The sequence below is a fragment of the Microcaecilia unicolor genome, chromosome 2 (genome assembly GCF_901765095.1).
Source record: "Microcaecilia unicolor chromosome 2, aMicUni1.1, whole genome shotgun sequence".
Lineage (NCBI taxonomy): Eukaryota > Metazoa > Chordata > Amphibia > Gymnophiona > Siphonopidae > Microcaecilia > Microcaecilia unicolor.
Genome location: NC_044032.1, coordinates 388,418,894 through 388,437,832, shown reverse-complemented (window position 1 = coordinate 388,437,832; position 18,939 = coordinate 388,418,894). Strand labels below are relative to the sequence as shown.

At 43.7% G+C, this 18,939-nt stretch overlaps 1 protein-coding gene across 1 annotated transcript in view; it reads right to left on the bottom strand.

Annotated features, from left to right (window-relative positions):
- The window catches only part of CCDC158 (coiled-coil domain containing 158), a 1,152,460-nt gene that overhangs the window by 777,698 nt on the left and 355,823 nt on the right, over positions 1-18,939 (bottom strand). The window contains exon 9 of the mRNA XM_030192135.1: positions 3,392-3,502. Coding sequence (XP_030047995.1) covers positions 3,392-3,502 — 111 coding nt within the window. The remainder of the gene's footprint in view (positions 1-3,391; positions 3,503-18,939) is intronic.

Below are 18,939 nucleotides of genomic sequence, written 5' to 3'. Positions count from 1 at the left end.
AAGGGGGCACCTTGAGGAGAGAGTTCAATGTGGTGAAGAGAAGTCGAGGATTAGAGCCGAGAGAGTTGGTCAGTTGGATATAATAATCCTGTTTGGCACGTAAAAGAGCAGATTGGAAGGAGGTCAGCATGAACTTAAAGTGTAAGAAATCAGCAAGGGCCTGAGATTTCCGCCAGAGGCGTTCGGCGGAGCGGGTACAGGAACGTAGGTAGCGGATATTAGAAGTCAGCCAAGGTTGGGGTTTTGTACGCCTTACAGGGCGGGTCATCAAAGGTGCAAGAGTGTCTAAGGCAGAGGATAGAGTATTGTTGTAAGAAGAAACAGCCTCATTGACAGACGTGGATGGTGCCACAGTAGAGAGGAGGTTTGAAACATGGGAGGATAGAGATGAAGGGTCAATATCGTGAAGATTCCTAGATAAATTAGATAAGATAGGACGGGACTGGGAGGGAGGAGATTTAAGTGTGAAAATTATAAGATGGTGAATAGAGGAGGGAAGATCAGAGGCAAGGAAACTAGAAGGTGAACAGTTGGAGGAGAAGATGAGATCAAGACAGTGACCATTTTGATGAGTGGGGGAGGTGGAGCATAGTTGGAGATTAAAGGAGGACGTTAAAGCCTAGGCCTAGGGAAATAAAGGAAGAAGGAAGGGAGCAGAGGGTCTTTCTTCTCCCAAGTGGAGAAGAGAGAAGCTAAGGCAGCCTAGGAGTTGATGCTCTGTGCAGCGGGGTATTCTTGTCTAAATATAACCATCTAGGCAGCAGTTTTGCAAATAGCAGGCACTCCAAGACAGCTAGGCTTGCCAAAGGAAGAAGGGGGCACAGATAAAGAGGGTCTGTGTAGAACAGGAGTGATAAGTAAGTGAACTGGTGATACCAGAAGTAGAAAGTAAGAGCCTGTTGGGGAACAGAGAAAGAAATATAAGAGGGACTTCCTTCCTAGGTGCATCAGTGCTGAACACTTGAGAGGGACTCTAAATGGAAGGAACCTGCAAACTATGTGCATCCCTCTCCTAATAATGAAAGAGCATGGTTTTGTTATTTTTTGTCTGTTTTTCTATTTTGCTACTACTGTATAATGGTCAGTTACACTATCTGTTCTCAGGTGAAGAAAGCAAATAGTGTAACTGACCATTTATCTCCAACAGAGATATACCCGTCAGCAATAAAGAGGAGCTGAGGGGAATTGGTCTGGAGAGTTTGGTGTCCAGAAAGTGTGTTGTGCTGACTATGCTTAAACTGCTGAGAGTGATGATCTAAAGGTACAGGCACATTTTGGCTCCCAGATAGGGATCGACTAAGGAGAAGGAATGCCAGAAAGCACACAGAAGACAACTTCAAGTCCAAGGCCTGTGAACTGTTTTGCTCTTTTTGCTATTTTTGCCCTGTTTCGAGTTTTGAGAGGTTCTAAATACCTGAGTTTTGAGATAATCATATTAAAGGTGGTTTATATAAACTATCTTTGTCATTTCTTTGTTGTTTGTTTGTTTTTTACTTATGTATTACTTTTTATTCAAGTTTAGGCCTTGAGCATCATTCCCCTTATTCAATAGGAACTACGTGTTTTAAGTCTCCTCAACACTGTGGATTTTGCTGAGTACTAGATTGAAGAGGCTGGCATCAGGGCCGTGCCAACACGGTAAGCGAGGTAAGCATGGCAGGGGGGCGCTTCCCTCTGGGGGGCGCCGCCGCACCATGCTCACCTCGCTCGCCCTCCCGCTCCCATTGTTCAACTTCCCGCCCTCTTCTCCCCCCCCTCCCCCCAACATCCCTTTTCTTTTTTTTTTTTTCCTTTTTAAATTTACCTCCGTGGCGGTTCCGGCAGCAAATGACATCAGAAGAAGGCGGAACACAGCAAAGGGAAGGCTAGAGACGTCGGGAGCGCCGCCTCCTTCACTGACGCTGCCGGAACCGCCACGGAGGTAAATTTAAAAAGAAAAAAAAAGAAAAGGGATGTTGGGGGGAGAGAAGAGGGCGGGCAGTTGAACAATGGGAGCGGGAGGGCAGGGGAGAGACGAGAGCATGGATGCGAAGGGGAGGGGAGAAAAGGGCGGGCCAGGCCAGGCCAACTGGGAGGGACATGGGAGCGAGAGGAGAGAGAGGAGCATGGATGCGAGGGGGGGTCATGGAAGGGAGAGAGGGGAATTGCTGGATAGGGATTAATGGAGGGTGACAGAGGAGCATGGATGGGAGGGGCAGGGCTCAGGGAGAGAGGGGAATTGCTGGAAAGGGATGAATGGAGGGGCAGGGAACAGAGGAGCATGGATGGGCATGGATTGAGAGGGCAGGGCTCAGGGAGAGAGGGGAATTGCTGGATAGGGATGAATGGAGGGGGCAGGGGACAGAGGAGCATGGATTGGGAGGGCAGGGCTCAGGGAGAGAGGGGAATTGCTGGAAAAGGATGAATGGAGGGGCAGGGGAGCATGGATGGGCATGGATTGGGAGGGCAGGGCTCAGGGAGAGAGGGGAATTGCTGGAAAAAGATGAATGGAGGGGGCAGGGGACAAAGGAGCATGGATGGGCATGGATTGGGAGGGCAGGGCTCAGGGAGAGAGGGGAATTGCTGGAAAGGGATGAATGGAGGGGGCAGGGGACAGAGGAGCATGGATGGGCATGGATTGGGAGGGCAGGGCTCAGGGAGAGAGGGGAATTGCTGGAAAAGGATGAATGGAGGGGGCAGGGGACAGAGGAGCATGGATGGGAGGGCAGGGCTAGGGGAGAGAGGAGAAATTGCTGGACATAGAGGGGAGGGAAGAGAGATGAAGGAGATGAAATGAGGGAAAAGGAAGAGAGGAGAAAAACTGCACATGGATGAAGAAAATAGGCAGAAGCTGAGGACCAGAAATGAAGAAGAAAGGAGGAAAGGAAAGAAATAAATGGAAAGGAAGCCCTGGAAACGGAGTTAAGAGGACAGATAGCAGCAGAATCAGATACTGGGCCAGCATGATCAGAAAAAGAAAGTCACCAGACAACAAAGGTAGAAAAAAAATCATTTTATTTTCATTTTAGTGTTTGGAATATGTCCACTTTGAGAATTTACATCTGCTATCTTATTTTGCAATGTATGGCAATTTGTTTCTAAGAATATTGCTGATAATTCCTGTCAGTGTGGCAAGTGGTGAGTGATCATTTTCACGGGGGGGGGGGGGGGGGGGGGGTGGGGAGGGGCTGCCGCCGCCGCTGATAGTCTGCAGGAGGGCGCCAGAGACCCTAGGCACGGCCCTAGCTGGCATTTATTTACAAATTCTTTTGTGACTCACCTGGGTGCAACCCTCATCCAAAGTAGAACAACAAACTATATATTAAAAAAAAGTTCAAACTATGTACTATTTCGCAGCTTTCTACAATGCACTTACTTTTAATTTTGCATTAGATTTCATTGAGAAACTTACTGCATGGATTCCATATCATTCTGGATACTCATTGCATAGTTCTGTGCGATATTTCTTTTGTCAGTCAGCATTCCTACCTCCTGTTCATATTTAATGAGTAGTTCATCATACCTGATGAAATAAAATGTATAAAACAATGACAAAATTTAAAAGAAGCAATTTCAGTAAATCTTAGTGATCACTCTCCTGTACCACTGGAAAAAAAAGACAGTTCTTTAAAAAGACATGTCTGTATTTGGGCACCTGCATTACAATTTAAGGTTCTCGTATTCAAAGGAACTTATATGTAATTAGGGCAGCAGTTATCTGGATAAATGACCTAGCTGGGCCTATCTATGAATTTTCACCATGGGGTGCATATTTAACTGGCGACAGCATTATTCCCAGATATTCATGCCAGGCCATGTTTGGGCACCAGCACTGAATACCTGGGTTTATGCAGCTGTCTATCTCTTATGCAGCTAAGTGTGATATCAAGCACTTAGCCACTTGAGTGACACCGCATAAAGATAGGACTGACTTTATGCAGTCCGATATGGCTATTTCACTTAGGTGGTTAAGTGCTGAATATTGACACTTAACTGCATAAGTGTCAACTTTGACCCTAGACAGCTCACCAAATACCTGGCTTTCACTCTAATGGTCTGTGGTGATATACAGCGAAATTAGCTGGTTAAGTGCCTCTGAATATCACTGGATAGCAACACAAGCAATTTAACAAGCCAAAAGCCATTTATGACCAGTTAAATTGCTTTGAATATTGACCCCTATGTGGATAGTGCCACTGAAAATCATTACAGACCACTCAGCATGTCCCTCAGTCAAGTGAGGATGGAGCATGAGCATTCCAGAAAACTAAACAGAGAGCAGAGATATTCGGTTTGCTATGTATATAGCTGCCTGGAAAACTTTAGGACAATGAAGACCTCTGGTATGCTGCAGAATTCAGTCCAATTCTTTTCAACATATTTATAAGCAAGATATAATCTGAAACAGGACAGACAAACTGGAAGGAATAGATAACATAAGGAGGAATCTAGCAAAGCTTGCTCTAAAGTTTGGCAGCTAAGATTTAATGGTAAAAAAAATGAAGGGTCAGGCAATTTGAGCTGCAAAACCCCAATGCAACGGTACAGTATAAGGGATGAAGTGCTTCAGTGCACGAAAGAAAGAGAGACCTTGGGGTGATTGTATCAGACAATTTTAAGATGGCCAGATAGATAAAAGAAGACAATGGCAAAAGCCATAAGGGTGTCTGGGTGCATAAGAAAAGGAATGACCAGCAGGAAAAAAGAAGGTGATGGTGCCTTTCTGGTGAGACCTCATTTGGAGCACTGTTTATAATTCTGGAGACCACACCTTCAAAAGAATATGGACAGGATAGAATTGGTCCAAAGGATAACTACTAAAATGGTTAGTGGTCATCATAAAGCACATGGAGACAAAATTAAAGATTAACTATGTATACTTTGGAAGAAAGGGGAGAGAGGGCAGGTATGATAGAAACATATGACTACCTCATAGTATAAATGCATAGGAAGCAGGCCTCTTTTAACTGAAAGGAAACTCTGGATCAAGGGGTTAAAGAATGAAGGTGAAACAGGATAGACTCAAGAGTAATCTAAGAAAATATTTCTATATGGAAAAGGTGGTGGATGCATGGAACAACCTTCCATGGTAGGTGGTGGAGATGAGATCTTTATCTGAATTCAAAAAAGTAAAGGATAAGGCCAGAGAATCTCTGAGGGAGAGGATGGCATTGTAAAGCTTAATAGTTGGTATGTATAGGCAGATTAGATAGGTTGTATCATCTCTGCTGTCATATTTTGCATTTCTATGTTAAGACACAGGTTCAAAACACACCAATCTTTGCAATATTGGACCAGTTAACTTCACTTTCCCATACAAAAAGTCCATTAGTTCAGGGCTTGACAAATCCTAGATGCCAGGAGGAAGAAATATTTTTTTTAACTCAAAGAATAGTTAAGCTCTGCAACTTGTTGCCAGAGAATGTGGTAACAGAGGTAGCGTATCTGGATTTTAAAAAGGTTTGGATAAGTTCCTGGAGAAAAAGTCCATAGTCTGTTATTGAGATGGACATGGGGAAAGCCACTGCTTGCCCTGGGATTGGTAGAATGGAATGTTGCTACTAATTGGGTTTCTGCTAGGTAACTCTGAGCTGGATTGGCCACTGTTGGAAGCAGGACAATGGGCTATATGGATCATTAGTATGACCCAGTATGGCTATTCTTAAGAAATTGCATCCTGGCGCCCAGGATTTCATACCCTCGAAAGATATTTTTTTCCTTCCACAGTGCTTCTCTCGGCCCTTGGGCTCTCCATATACTTGAATCACGTGGTTCAGGGGGGTTGGGAACTCTTGTGGGAGAGTATGAGAAAGATAGACTGAGTGAAGGCTGCAGGGGAGGGTATGAGAAAGAGATAGACAGACAGACAGACTGGGTGAAGGCTGTGTGTGTGGGGGGGGGGGGGATAAAAGAGACAGATTGAGTAAAGTATGTGGGGGGAGGAAGACATGAGAAAGACAGACTGAGTGAAAGCTGTATGTGGTGGGGGTATGAGAAAGAGAGAGAGAAAGACTGAGTGAAAGCTTCAGAGGGGTATGAGAAGAGAGACCAACAGACAGACAGGGTGAAGGCTGTAGGAAAAGGTTATAAGAAAGATAGACAGACAGACTGGGTGAAGGCTGTAGGAAAAGGTTATAAGAAAGATAGACAGACAGACTGGGTGAAGACTGTGAGAAAGGGGATATGAGAGAGAAACTGATAGGGACCCAGGCTGTAGTGATAGGTGAAACAAAGAGGCAATTGCCTCTTGCTTCACCTATCTAGAGGATGCAGTCACACAGCTGACAGCATGCTTTTGGAAGGGAGACTATTGACTTTGCAGTTAGCAGAGGCACCTTAAGGAACTGATTTACTGAAGTTTTTTTGCTCACAGGCACAAAATAGGAAAAAAAAATCTTATTAAGCCAATTTCTAAAAGAGCTACTGCTAATCTAGGAGGGGTTTCCAATTCCACTCCCAAACTTCACTGGGGACAATGTTGGAAGGGAGGGAAAGGAGAAGCAAGAAAGGTCTTAGACACTGGCTCCTAGATTTAATGAAAATTTGTCAAGGACTCCATTAGTTCATGAATACACAGAAGTGAGGCCAGGAGCAAGGTATCTAGGAGAAAAAAATGAACAGAGCCAGCTAAATTTTGAGAACAAAAGCCAGCTGGAATATGAGGCGTGGACCAGGACTTCATAGAACAGGAACACAGATAGCCAAATCAGATAGATAATGGCCAAATGCTGGCCCAGCAGGGCCAGTCAAGGTGAAGCACGCCTAAAGAATGGGGTTCACATAATCAATTGGCCAAGGCAAGACAAATAGCTCTCATACAAGAGAAACAAGAACAAAACTCCTACTCAGGAGTGGAGAGGAATTGCTCAGCTGCAGCCAACCAAATGTGGACTGACTGACTGCCATGGTATTTATAGCTCCCAGCTAGCCCTAACCTATGATATTTCCCTGACCACTTGCACTCTCCGTTTAGGACCTTTACCCCATTCTACCCTTCTTATCCTCACCTCATTGCCCCTTCCCAAGTGATCTCCTTCCTGCCCTCTTCACTTGAAGACCACTTTCCAGCAGAAAACCAGAGCACATGCAGCAGGAGGGGAGGAGTAGCCTAATGGTAAGAGCAGGGCGCTGCAGAGCTGCCAATTTACCCATTCCAGGATTTTTGAACTTCCATCCCAAAGCAGTGTAGTATTTGTAGTCCATGATTCTATCCATTGAAAACAGTGCTGCAGGACCCATAATGCAGCAACATGAGGTTGGCAGAAATCCAGGACTGGCCAAAAGGTCTCCCTCCTGGAATAGGTATCTAGGCAGTTCTGGGGCTGAAAATCAGTGAAGCCTGGTTCATATCCCACTGTGGCTCCTTGTGATCTTAGGTGAGTCACTTACCCCTTTGCTGTCTCAGGAAAATACCTACTATATTTGAATGTAACACACCTTGAGCTACAACAGAAAAAGGTGTAAGCTAAATCCAAACTTCCTTCCAGATCCAAATTGTCATCCAGTCATGTGACTGCTAATGTACGTGTACCCAAAAGAACTCTCTACATATTCAAGCTGACAGTGTTGAGCAGATCATGCTCCTTGGGGTGAGTTTCGTTTCCTTTTTTTTTGTTTGTTTCCTTTTGGTCCTCATTCGTTTTTATAGACTCCCATGATATATTTTGGCCTAGTCCAGCTGGCCTCCCAGTCCCAGTGGTCTGGGGTAATCAGCCTGCCAGAATGTCCCTGTTTCTCTGCTTTATCAACACCGCCAAGATTTTTTGCATTTAACAGTGTTTCCAACTTTTTTCTCATCTGTGAACACTCCTTGTACTCTTAGATTTGGAGGGGCATTTTTGAAAGAAACGTCTAAATCAAAATTTGGATGTTTTAGAAAGTTGTCCAAATTCCGAACAGGAAAGAAGGTCAAGTTCAAAAAATATGGACGTCTATCTTTTGTGTTAGAAAATACTATGGACGTCCTGTGATTTGGACATCCTTTTTTTTTGGTCCATTTTTGAACAAAAGACATCCAAATGCAAGCCATCCAAAACAGAGGAGTGGCTTAATGGTTAGTGCAGCGGGCTTTGATCCTGGCAATATGGATTCAATTCCCACTGCTGCTCCTTGTGACTTTGGGCAAGTCAAATGCACAAGGGGCATTTTTGGATATGACACCAAAGTCTGAACTTCGATGTTTTTTGTAAAACGTCCAAAATCAGAACAGGAAAGGTCATTTTCTACATAAAAAAGGTCTAACTTTTTCTTTTGAAAATGCTGTTTGGAAAAATATTTTGTGATTTGGATGTTTTATTTTTTGGTCAAACAAATACATCAAAATGCAAAACGTACAAAATACACAAGAAAATCCACAATAAAGTGAAACCATTCACATGTTCTAAGTGTGGAAAAAGCTTTGGTTGTAATGTAAATCTCAAAGTTCATCAGAAAGTCCACATGGCAGAGAAACCATTTGCATGTGTAAAGACTGTTAAAAGTTTTGGCCAGAAGGTAAACCTCACAATGCACCAGAGTATACACACAGGAGTGAAACCATTTGCATGTCCTGAGTGTGGTAAAATTATTGGTTGGAAAGAAAGCCTCACATGGCATCAGAGAATCCACACAGGGACGAATCCATTTACATGCACTGAGGTAAAAGCTTCAGTTGCATTGGGACAGGTAATTATGGAATGTACACTCTTGCTATGAAGTATTGAAAAATAGCACTCTGGTATTTAGACATATGTAATGAGACATCCTTTCATTTATAGATCTGAATTCAAAGCCCAAATCTAATGATAAACAATAGACACAAGGCTCAGTTATAAAGAAAAACAGAAAGCTTGGCATCAGGTAGAATAGTGGAAAAGTGACATCCCAGGAAAGCAATAGGGCCTCCTTGGGGGCACTGCAGTGGACTTTATAAAATGCTCCCAGGTACACATCTCACCATTGCTCCCTTACCTTGTCTGCTGAGACCCCCAAAACCCACTACCCCCAACTGTACACCACTACCATAGCCCTTACGGGTGAACGGAGCACCAATATGTGGGTACAGTGGGTTTCTGGTGGGTTTTGGAGGGCTCTCAGTTTCCTCCACGTGTAACAAGTAGGCAGAGGTAGAAGACTGGGTCCACCTGTCTGCAGTGCATTGCACCACTACTAGAGTACTCCAGGGATCTGCATGCTATTCTAACTGACCTGAGTATAACATCTGAGGCTGGCAAGTAATATTTTAATCACATTTTTGAGGGGTGGGAGGGGGATAGTGACCACTGGGGGAGTAAGGGGAGGTGACCCCCGAGTCCATCCAGTGGTCATCTGGTCATTTTGGGCACCTCTTGTGTGGAGTAGAGGAGTAGCCTAGTGGTTAGTGCAGACTTTGATCCTGGGGAAGTGGGTTCAATTCCCACTGTAGCTATTCGCTATAAAAACAGATCTAGTTCGAGGGTCACGTGATGCTGTGAGCGGCAGCAGATGCACGTTAAGCTTGCTGCTCAGGGATCCTCTCCCTTCAACCCTTTTTTACAAACCGCATGGTGTTTTTTGAGAACAGTTATTTTACTTACCATTCTGGGAGCATATGGACAAATTTATAAGTAGAGCAGCGCTTCCCATGTCGTCAAAATCATCGTGGAGGGGCCAAGATCGGATTCGCCTGGTAGAAGACAAAATGGCGCCTTTTCCTCCATCGACACCTCATGCCCCGGACTTCATACCAGAACTGACTGAGGCAGTCATTAAAGTACTGGATTCAAGATTCATGCAGCTGTCTGAACAAATTGCAGGTATCGCCCAGACTACCTTGGATTTAGCACGATGAACCGGCAACTCTCCGAGGTGGATGATTTACTGCAGTCTCACAGTACAGATAAAGAACGCTTGGAGACCCTAACTTGTGCTCAACAGATGAAAATCAAGGATTTGGAGAATAGAGCCCGCCATGAACAGGTATCCCCAGTCCACCTTGTCAAATGCCTTTTTGGCATCTAAGCTAAGGATCATTGCCAACCTTTGTTCTTTTTGGCATTTTGCCATTGCCAGCAGTAGTCGTCTGACATTGCTACCTGCTTGTCTGTTCCAGACGAAGCCTACCTGCTCCTCTCCTATGAGCTCCGGAAATAAATGTCCCAATCGTGTGGCAAGTATCCGGCCCAAGATTTTTACATCTACGTTAATCAAAGAGATAGGATGGTATGAACCCGGGCATGCCCCATCTTTTCCTGGTTTAGGTATCAACGTAATCAGGGCTTCGTTCACGTGTGGGGGGAACTGCGTGTCGGCAATTATTTGCTCAAGGTATTTCCCAATCGCCTCTAACCCTGCCTTGGATAGGGATTTGTAGTATTCTCCCATGAAGCCATCTGGCCCCGGAGCAGAGTTCAAGGCCAGGGCTTTGATTGTGTTTTGTAATTCTTTCCCTGTGATAGGCTGATTTAACATGTCTATGTGTTGTTGTTGTAGTTTAGGGAGCCCTACTTGCTCTAAATAATTTCTAAGGTAATCATGTCCCGTGCTGGCCTCCCCCCGTAGAGTGTGCTGAAATAGTTGTGGAAAATCTGCCCTATGTCTTCACTTTTGGTTTTAGTCACGCCTTGGGGGTCCTGTATCACCGTAATCACTCTTCTTGGGCCTTCCGTTTTTACCAATCTCACTAACAGGGTACCCGCCTTGTTGCCGAACCTCTGCATCTTACATTTGTATTAAGTTAGGGATTTCATGGTTTGACTATGAATTAATGTGTTTAGCGTCACCTTGGTCACTACGTATTGTTCTTTGTTTGCTGCAGTCGGAGTTTTGGTGTACTGTCGTTTGGCCCTCTGAAGCTGGGATTCCAAATGCAAGATTGCCCTAGCCTGTTTTTTCTTACGTTTTTGTACAAATGCTATTATTTCTCCCCTTATGACCGCTTTGGATGCCATCCAATAAAGGTTGGGACTAGCTGCGTGTTGCTTATTAAACCTCTCGTATTCCCCCCATTTAGCAGCTACGTATTGCGTAAACTTTATCCCCGTGTAAATAACCTGGATATCTCCATCCTTCTGTGCTCTGGTAATACCCTGGGACTTCCAACTCCAGCCACACCATCGTGTGATCTGAAATTTCTGTGGGCCTTATTCCTGCGCCACACACCCAGGGGAAGGCCAGTTGATCCACCAGTGTATAATCTATTCTGGAACTTGTTCCGTGCACCCTAGACAAGAGTGTAATCTCTAGTTTCTGGATGCAGGGCTCTCCAGGTATCTACTAAGTTCAGGGTTCGCAGAAATGCGGTGAACGTTCTTTTCTTACTACCACCCTGTGGCGCGTCCCTGGGGTTTGTGGTATCTTTCTCCGGGTCTGCTATGAGGTTAAAGTCCCCACAGACCATCAACTTCAGTGTTGTGTGAGGGGCACAGTGTTTTATAATGGCTTGAAAAAAGGTTGGCGTGTAATCATTTAGCCCATACAGTGAAATCACTAAGAATTCCCTGTTTTGGAGCCAAAGATGTATCATGACATATCTACCTTGGGGATCCGCCACTATCAACTCAGCTTTTGCCGCTAGTTCTTTTTTTATTAATATCGCTACTCCTCGCTTTCTACCCTCCGCCGAAGCAGAGAATGCCTGCCCTACCCACATTCTTTGTAATTTCTGATGTTCCTCCTCCGTGAGTCTTGTCTCCTGGAGGCAAGCCACGTCTGCTTTATATCTCTTCAGGGCTTGCAGTATTTTCGTTCGTTTCACTGGTGTTGCTATTCCCCCTACATTCCAGGACACAAATCTAGTTGCTTTTATCATCCCTGCGTCCTATATGTAGTGTTATGTCTGTAATATCTCAACCTTGTGCCGGTAGTTGAGGATCTTCACGATAACCACTCTAGGGTGATTCCGGCGCTCATCCTTTCTCCCCAAGCGGTGCGCTCGTTCCACCACCATCTGGCCGGTCGAATCTGTGAGTGCCAATTCTTTGGCCAGCCAGTTCTCCAGCCAGCTGGCCAAGTTCCGCTTCGGTATCTGCTCCTCTAGTCCCACAATCCTAACATTATTGCGCCGCGTTCGGTTTTCCAGGTCTTTAAATCTGGCTTCCAGTTCAGCTACTTGGATGTTAAGGTGCGCTACCTCCGGGGCCTGGGAGCGTGAGTTGTCTTCTAGGGCCGACACTCGGGTTTCCAGGTCTCCTACCCTTGTGCCCATGCCATCTAGCCTGGTTTGGAGACCATCTAGTTGCGAGGTGAGCGTCACCCACCACTTCTCAAATGCCTTTGCCACCGCGGAGGTAAGCTGCGCTAATTGCATTTCCGTAAATGCTGGAACCATCGCCGGCACAGGCTCCGCCATTTTGGAGGCTCCGCTCCCTACCTTCAGCTTGTCTCGCCTTGTGCTGACCCTTGCCGTGGGTGAATTTGTCCATAGATTTAGCACGCTTTCCCCCGTCTATCAAAGTTGTTGTATCACAATTATACTTAGTTTCGATGCCTGTGCGGGGTTGGTCGTCCACGAGCTGCAGCCCTCGCTGCTTCTCCGCTCACAGCATCATGTGATCTCTGATACAAAGGCATTATAACGTCCTCACTTTTGTTTTCCATTTCTTTCCTAATAATACCTGACATTCTATTTGCTTTCTTAGCCGCCACAGCAAACGGGAGTGGCCTAGTGGTTAGGGTGGTGGACTCTGGTCTTGGGGAACTGGGGAACTGAGTTCGATTCTCACTTCAGGCACAGGCAGCTCCTTGTGGCTCTGGGCAAGTCACTTAACCCTCCATTACCCCAGGTACAAATAAGTACCTGTATATGTAAGCCGCATTGAGCCTGCCATGAGCGGGAAAGCGCGGGGTACAAATGTAACAAAAAAAAACTGAGCAGAGGATTTCAACGTATCATCAACAACAACACTGAGATCCCTTTCTTGGTTGGTGATTCCTAATGTGCAACCTTGCCTTGCGTAGCTATAGTGTGGGTTCCTCTTTCCCACATGCATCACTTTGCACTTGCTCACATTAAATGTCATCTGCCATTCAGATGCCCAGTCTCCCAGTCTTGTAAGGTCCTCTTGTAATTTTTCACAATCCTCTCACGATTTAACCACTGTGAATAACTTTGTGTCGTCAGCAAATTTAATTACCTCACTAGTTACTTGCCTCACCATCTCTAGATCATTTATAAATATGTTAAAAAGCAGCGGTCCCAGCACAGATCCCCTGAGGAACTCCACTATCTACCCTTCTCCATTGAAAATACTGACCATTTAACCCTACTCTCTGTTTTCTATCCTTTAAACACTTTTTAATCCACAATAGGACACTACCTCCTATCCCATGACTCTCCAATTTCTTCTGGAGCCTTTCATGAGGTACTTTGTCAAACGCCTTTTGAAAAAACAGATACACTATCACATCAACCGGTTCACTTTTATCCACATGTTTGTTCACCCCTTCAAAGAAATGTAATAGATTGGTGAGGCAAGATTTCCCTTCACTAAATCCATGCTTTTGAATATGCTCTGTAATTTTGTTCTACATAATAGTCTCTACCATTTTGTCCAGCACCGACATCAGGCTCACCGGTCTATAGTTTCCCCGATCACCTCTGGAACCTTTTTTAAATATCGACATTACGTGGGCTACCCACCAATCTTCCAGTACCACACTCAATTTTAAAGATAGATTACATATTACTAACAATAGTTCTGCAAGTTCATTTTTCAATTCTATCAGTACTCTGGGATGAATGCCATCCGGTCCATGAGATTTGCTACTCTTCAATTTGTCAAATTGCCCTATTCCATCTTCTAAGTTTATAGAGAATTCATTCAGTTTCTCCGACTCGTCAGCTTCGAATACCATTTCTGGCACCGGTATCTCTCCCAAATCTTCCTCGGTGAAGACTGAAGCAATGAATTCATTTAATCTCTCCACTATGGCTTTGTCTTCCCTGATTGCCCCTTTTACGCCTCAGTCATCTAGCGGTCCAACCAATTCTTTTGCAGGCTTTTTGCTTTTAATATACCTTAAAAAAATTTTACTATGTGTTTTTGCCTCCAATGCAATCTTTTTTTTTCAAAGTCCCTCTTTGCCTTCCTTATCAGCGCTTTGCATTTGACTTGACATTCCTTATCTTTTCTTATTATTTTCAATCAGTTCCTTCTTCCATTTTCTGAAGGATTTTCTTTTTGATCTAATAGCTCCCTTCACCTCACTTTTTAACCATGCCGGCTATCGTTTGGTCTTTCTCTCTCCTTTTTTAATACACGGAATATATTTGGCCTGGGCTTCCAGGATGGTATTTTTGAACAGCATCCATGCCTGATGTAAATTTTTGACCCTCGCAGACGCTCCTCTAAGTTTTTTTTCACCATTTTTCTCATTTTATCATAGTCTCATTTTTGAAAGTTAAATGCTAACATATTGGATTTCCTGTTTTTATTTACTCCAAAGCTAATATCAAATCTGATCATATTATGATCACTGTTATCAAGCAGCCCCATCACCATTACTTCCCGCACCAGAGCATGTGATCCACAAAGGACTAGGTCTAGAATGTTTCCTTCCCTTGTCGGCTCCTGTACCAGCCCTTCTTCCCCTGGTGGAATGGACTTGACCACATGGGCCTTTAGAAGGGCGGAGAGTTCCTCTACAAGTACCTTGTGCTCACAGATAGTGAGAAGCTCTCAGTGAGTAATTTGGTGGTTGTTGATGCAAATGCAGGGCATAACCAAGACAAACTATTTGGAGCACCCATCAGTCGGAGGTTAAAAGGGGCCACCTTTCATGGAAAAAATTCAGCCTTCCCCTAACCACTGGGTCATCCGGGACAGTCACTTTGACTGCCGCTATACTTGTGTAAGCCCCGCCCCCCTCCTGAAAATTTAACCTCCAAACAAGGAAGTCTGAGTGCCTCTTTAATGTAGTTGAGCCAGGCACTCAGGAAATTTCTCAGGAACAGAGGGAGCAACACAAAAAAAAATATCAGATCAAGATGGAAATGTTTTTTTTTTTAAGAGAATTTTTATTTAAACAAAAAAACTTCAGCTCAAATAATAAGAATTCACTAATGACTCTATTCACAGGAACATTCTAACACCTAAAATTCTGTGTTTAAATTTCCTAATACCCCCTATTTTCAATTACCTAATAAAAAAACATTCACAACAGAAAATTCTAACGTTTGTTTTCTATTCCCTCCCCAGGTTTCTTTGTCCAGAAAAATATCAATATCAGATAAGTATCTCTTCAATTAACTCCTAAACCAAACATGCATGCAATTAAATTAGCTTAGTAATGGTGTACTGTCAATAATTGATCCTTTGTTTATTTTTCTTTCCAGGTTCCTCTTCAGACGGATCTCAGGTAAGTATAAATTCTACAATTCTGTCCTCTTCATGCTCTCTTACTTTTGTGATACTCAAAAGGATACTTTTTCTAAGTTTGACTGTGTCAGCTTTCTTTCTTTTCTTTCTCCGTGGACGGTGGGTACCTTTTGATGAGTTGTCATGTTGATCCCTGGCCAGAGACTGTACCTAGTATCCTAAGCTTTTAATTAAATCAATAATAGAAAACCCTAATCCCTGACTGATAGGCAATAACCCATTTTCATCAAACTTTAAACACTTTCCTAACTAGCTGTCCCTTTCAAAAAAAAACATATAATTGAGTTTCCCTATTCTGTCCCTCCCACCATTAATTTAAAAAAAAACAAACCATTAAGTGAATGTGAAGCTCTACCTTGAATCACTGGAAACATAGACTTCTTTAAAAGTAAAATTGCTTCCAATTTTTTATATACCTCTGTCCCCTCAATATAGTGTACAAATACCTTTTTCTTCAAAGAATTGTGTTCCACAATTCTAATGAAACTTCTCACCTTAAACACTCCTTATCAAATTAAACAGACTTGATAAAGCATTAGTACTTTAATCCTATCAGCACTTATGTTAATATATGAAATAAGCACTTTATCAAACTAAAATCCTGCTTTGTCAGTTTATAACTAATATTATTACACTAACAGGATTTAGATGCAACTCATATTTTGTTTTCTCAAACTGTCAGGTAACCCAGTCTCTCACTAAAGCCCTTTATCCGCGTCTGGTTTTTTTAAAATTAAGTTAATACTAACAGGCACTCACTTCACATTCAACCATTACCTTCCCAACCCTCTCAAATCTGTTTTTTTTTTACAGATTTTCACTAAAGCTAGAGACAGACAGCTAACATATGTCTGCTCTGCTCTATCCTTACCTCCCAACTGCCTAACAGTAACATTTGGAACTCTGTCTATGTCATACACAGCACAAGCCCAGCACAAGCCTCTGCACTGCTCACTGTCTCCACATCAGATCCAGAAGGAGCTAGGTAATTTTTTAAACTTTAACCCATAGGGTTACATTCGGGCTAGCCAAGAAAAAAAAATGTACGTAGTAAACATTTTTTTTATCATTAAATAAACATTTTTTTCCATTTCACTAACTTTGTATCATCCCAATTCATCTTCAACCTTCAACTATTTCTTTTCAATTTTCTTTTCTTAATCCCTAAATTTATCAGTCATTACATAATGTAATGTTCTGACAAAAATCTAGGAACTCTCCCTTTTGTTTCTCTCTTAGAAACCCGCATACCTAAATTATCATTTGTCTCACTTTCACCCTCCTCTGTTTCAAAATTATAAGCCACAGGTTCTTGAGTGATTATAAGCCATTTTGTTTCAGTATCCTTGGGTTTAATCTCACTCAACATTTGAGATAATTGTTCAATTACTGGAGAGTTTTCATCATTCTTGGAAATGTTTGTACCATCAGTTAAATCTCGGATATTTTCAGTGATATCCCAATTCACTAGTTTTAACTGATTTCTGTGCAGAACCTTTTCTTTTCCAGCTCGTGTTTGAACCTTATATACATTCTCACCACTTCCCACTCTTTTCATCACTATGTAGGGTTCTTTCTCCCATAAGTTTTGCAACTTATGGCGACCCCCAAAATTCTGTCTCCTGATTAGCACCCACACACCAGGTTCCAGTATCTATCCGCAGGCATGCTGATCGTATGCTCTTTTCACTTTCGATCCATTATATTCAGAAGACTCTGTAGCCTGGTCACGAGCAACTTCTAACTTCTCTTCAATTTCTTTATTATTTTCTCCCACTGTAGCTGGTTCCATGGTGGTTTCTTCCACCTCTGTCCCGGCCCCTGGGGTCTCTAGCTTCGCTTTATCCCCTGCTGCAGCAGCTGTTCCTGGACTGCCTTCTGTGCTCCCTTCAGAGTTTTCAGCCCCCTTTTCATCAGCTTTTGCTTCACCTTTCTCCTCATCGCTGCTGAATTCACCTTCACTGCTCTCGCTGCTTGCCTCCTTCTCTTCTTCTTTCTCCTTTGCTTCTTTTTCTTCAGTTTTTACCCCAGTTTCCCCTTCCTTATCAGCACTAGGCGCCCTTTCTTCTGTCTCCTTTTCACCATCCTTCCCATCACTCTTTGGGGTCCCCACCTCACCATCCTCAGTGCTGAGGTGTCCTTCTTCCTTGTTCTTACTACTGGGGGTCTCTGCCCCATCCTTCTCATTGCCAGCAGTCACCATCCTAGTGTATGTGATCATTCCCCTCACATTGTGACATTGGCCCTTAAAACTTTTCTCAGATAACGGTGGAATGATATGCTTCTCATTGCCCATCATCTTGATGAACCCTAGTCTTTTTGAAGGGTCATGTTCTTCAAATTTTCTCTTCTGGGTAATATCATGCCAAATGCGTGTAACCCCAGTATGCTTTGTTTCAGGCGATAGCTGTGACAGATCTCAACAACCCTTCCAGGAACTGTAACACATTCATTCCTAAAATGCCTGGGATACAATTTTTCTCAGTTTTGCCAGTATTCAAATTATCCGGCACAATAAAAATGCAACAGGATGGTACTTTTTGTCCCAGACATTCCACAGTGGTCTCAATGCACCCTAACACCGGTAAGTTTGTACCGTTTGCCGCAGTTAAAGTGATCCAACTCGCGTCTTGCAATTGGTTCACATTGTCAAAATACTTATAAAAGTGGCTCGCCACGATGGTGGTGACATCTGATCCGGTGTCTACAATGCATTGCGTCTTGATTCCTCCAAAAGACACTGTTAAGATCGGACTACTCCCGATTGTTCTGTCCTTGAAACTTTCCCGACTGGCTTCTGAATTCTTCTCCTGCACATTCTGCATTCTTACAGCTGGTGTCTGTACTTCCCCCTCATTCACAGATTTCGCTAGTGCTTTCCCTTTTCTTTCAAAATTAGAAACACTAGTACTTGTGGACGGCCGATTACTCTCCTCTAAATTTCCTACTTGTGACACTCCAGATGTCACTCTCCGCTCACTTTGGCAAAATCGGGCTATATGCCCCGGTTCCTGGCATCAGTAACATATTAGTAACCCTCTTTGATCACGGGCAGGTGGTTTCTGAATTGTACTCCTATAAGGGAAAGATTTCTCTTGTCTCTCATCCATTCGGCACGCCATCTCCTTTCTCTGTCCTTCCAGCAATTCCTCCTGCTTCTTCCCCATCTGTCCAAGTAGTCTTGTTATCTCAGTTAAAGCTGACACCAGTACTCCTGTCTCTGTTGCAGTGGACTGTCCAGGCATTTCCTCCCGACCCCGCTGCAAGAGTCTCACTCCAGAAGACCCCACTTCTGGCATACGCTCCTCTTCTGACCAGCGGATAGCAGCTTGCATTAGATCCACAAACCTGATGTCCGGATTCTCCTCCCACCGACGGGTCATTTCTCGCCTCAGTGTATCATCTCTCAGCCCGAGTAAAAACTGCTCCTTTAACACGTTCTCCGGACATCCCACTCTGGTCTGTATAGCTTCCAATTTTTCCTGCAACTGGTAGGCAAAACCCCTGATGGTCTCCTTATCTCTTTGTCGCCGCTCGTAAAACTCTTTTACTCTTAGGCCCAAGGGAACCTTATCCCCATACACTTGTGTCAGCAGCTCAAATACACCTTCAACATTCTCTCCCC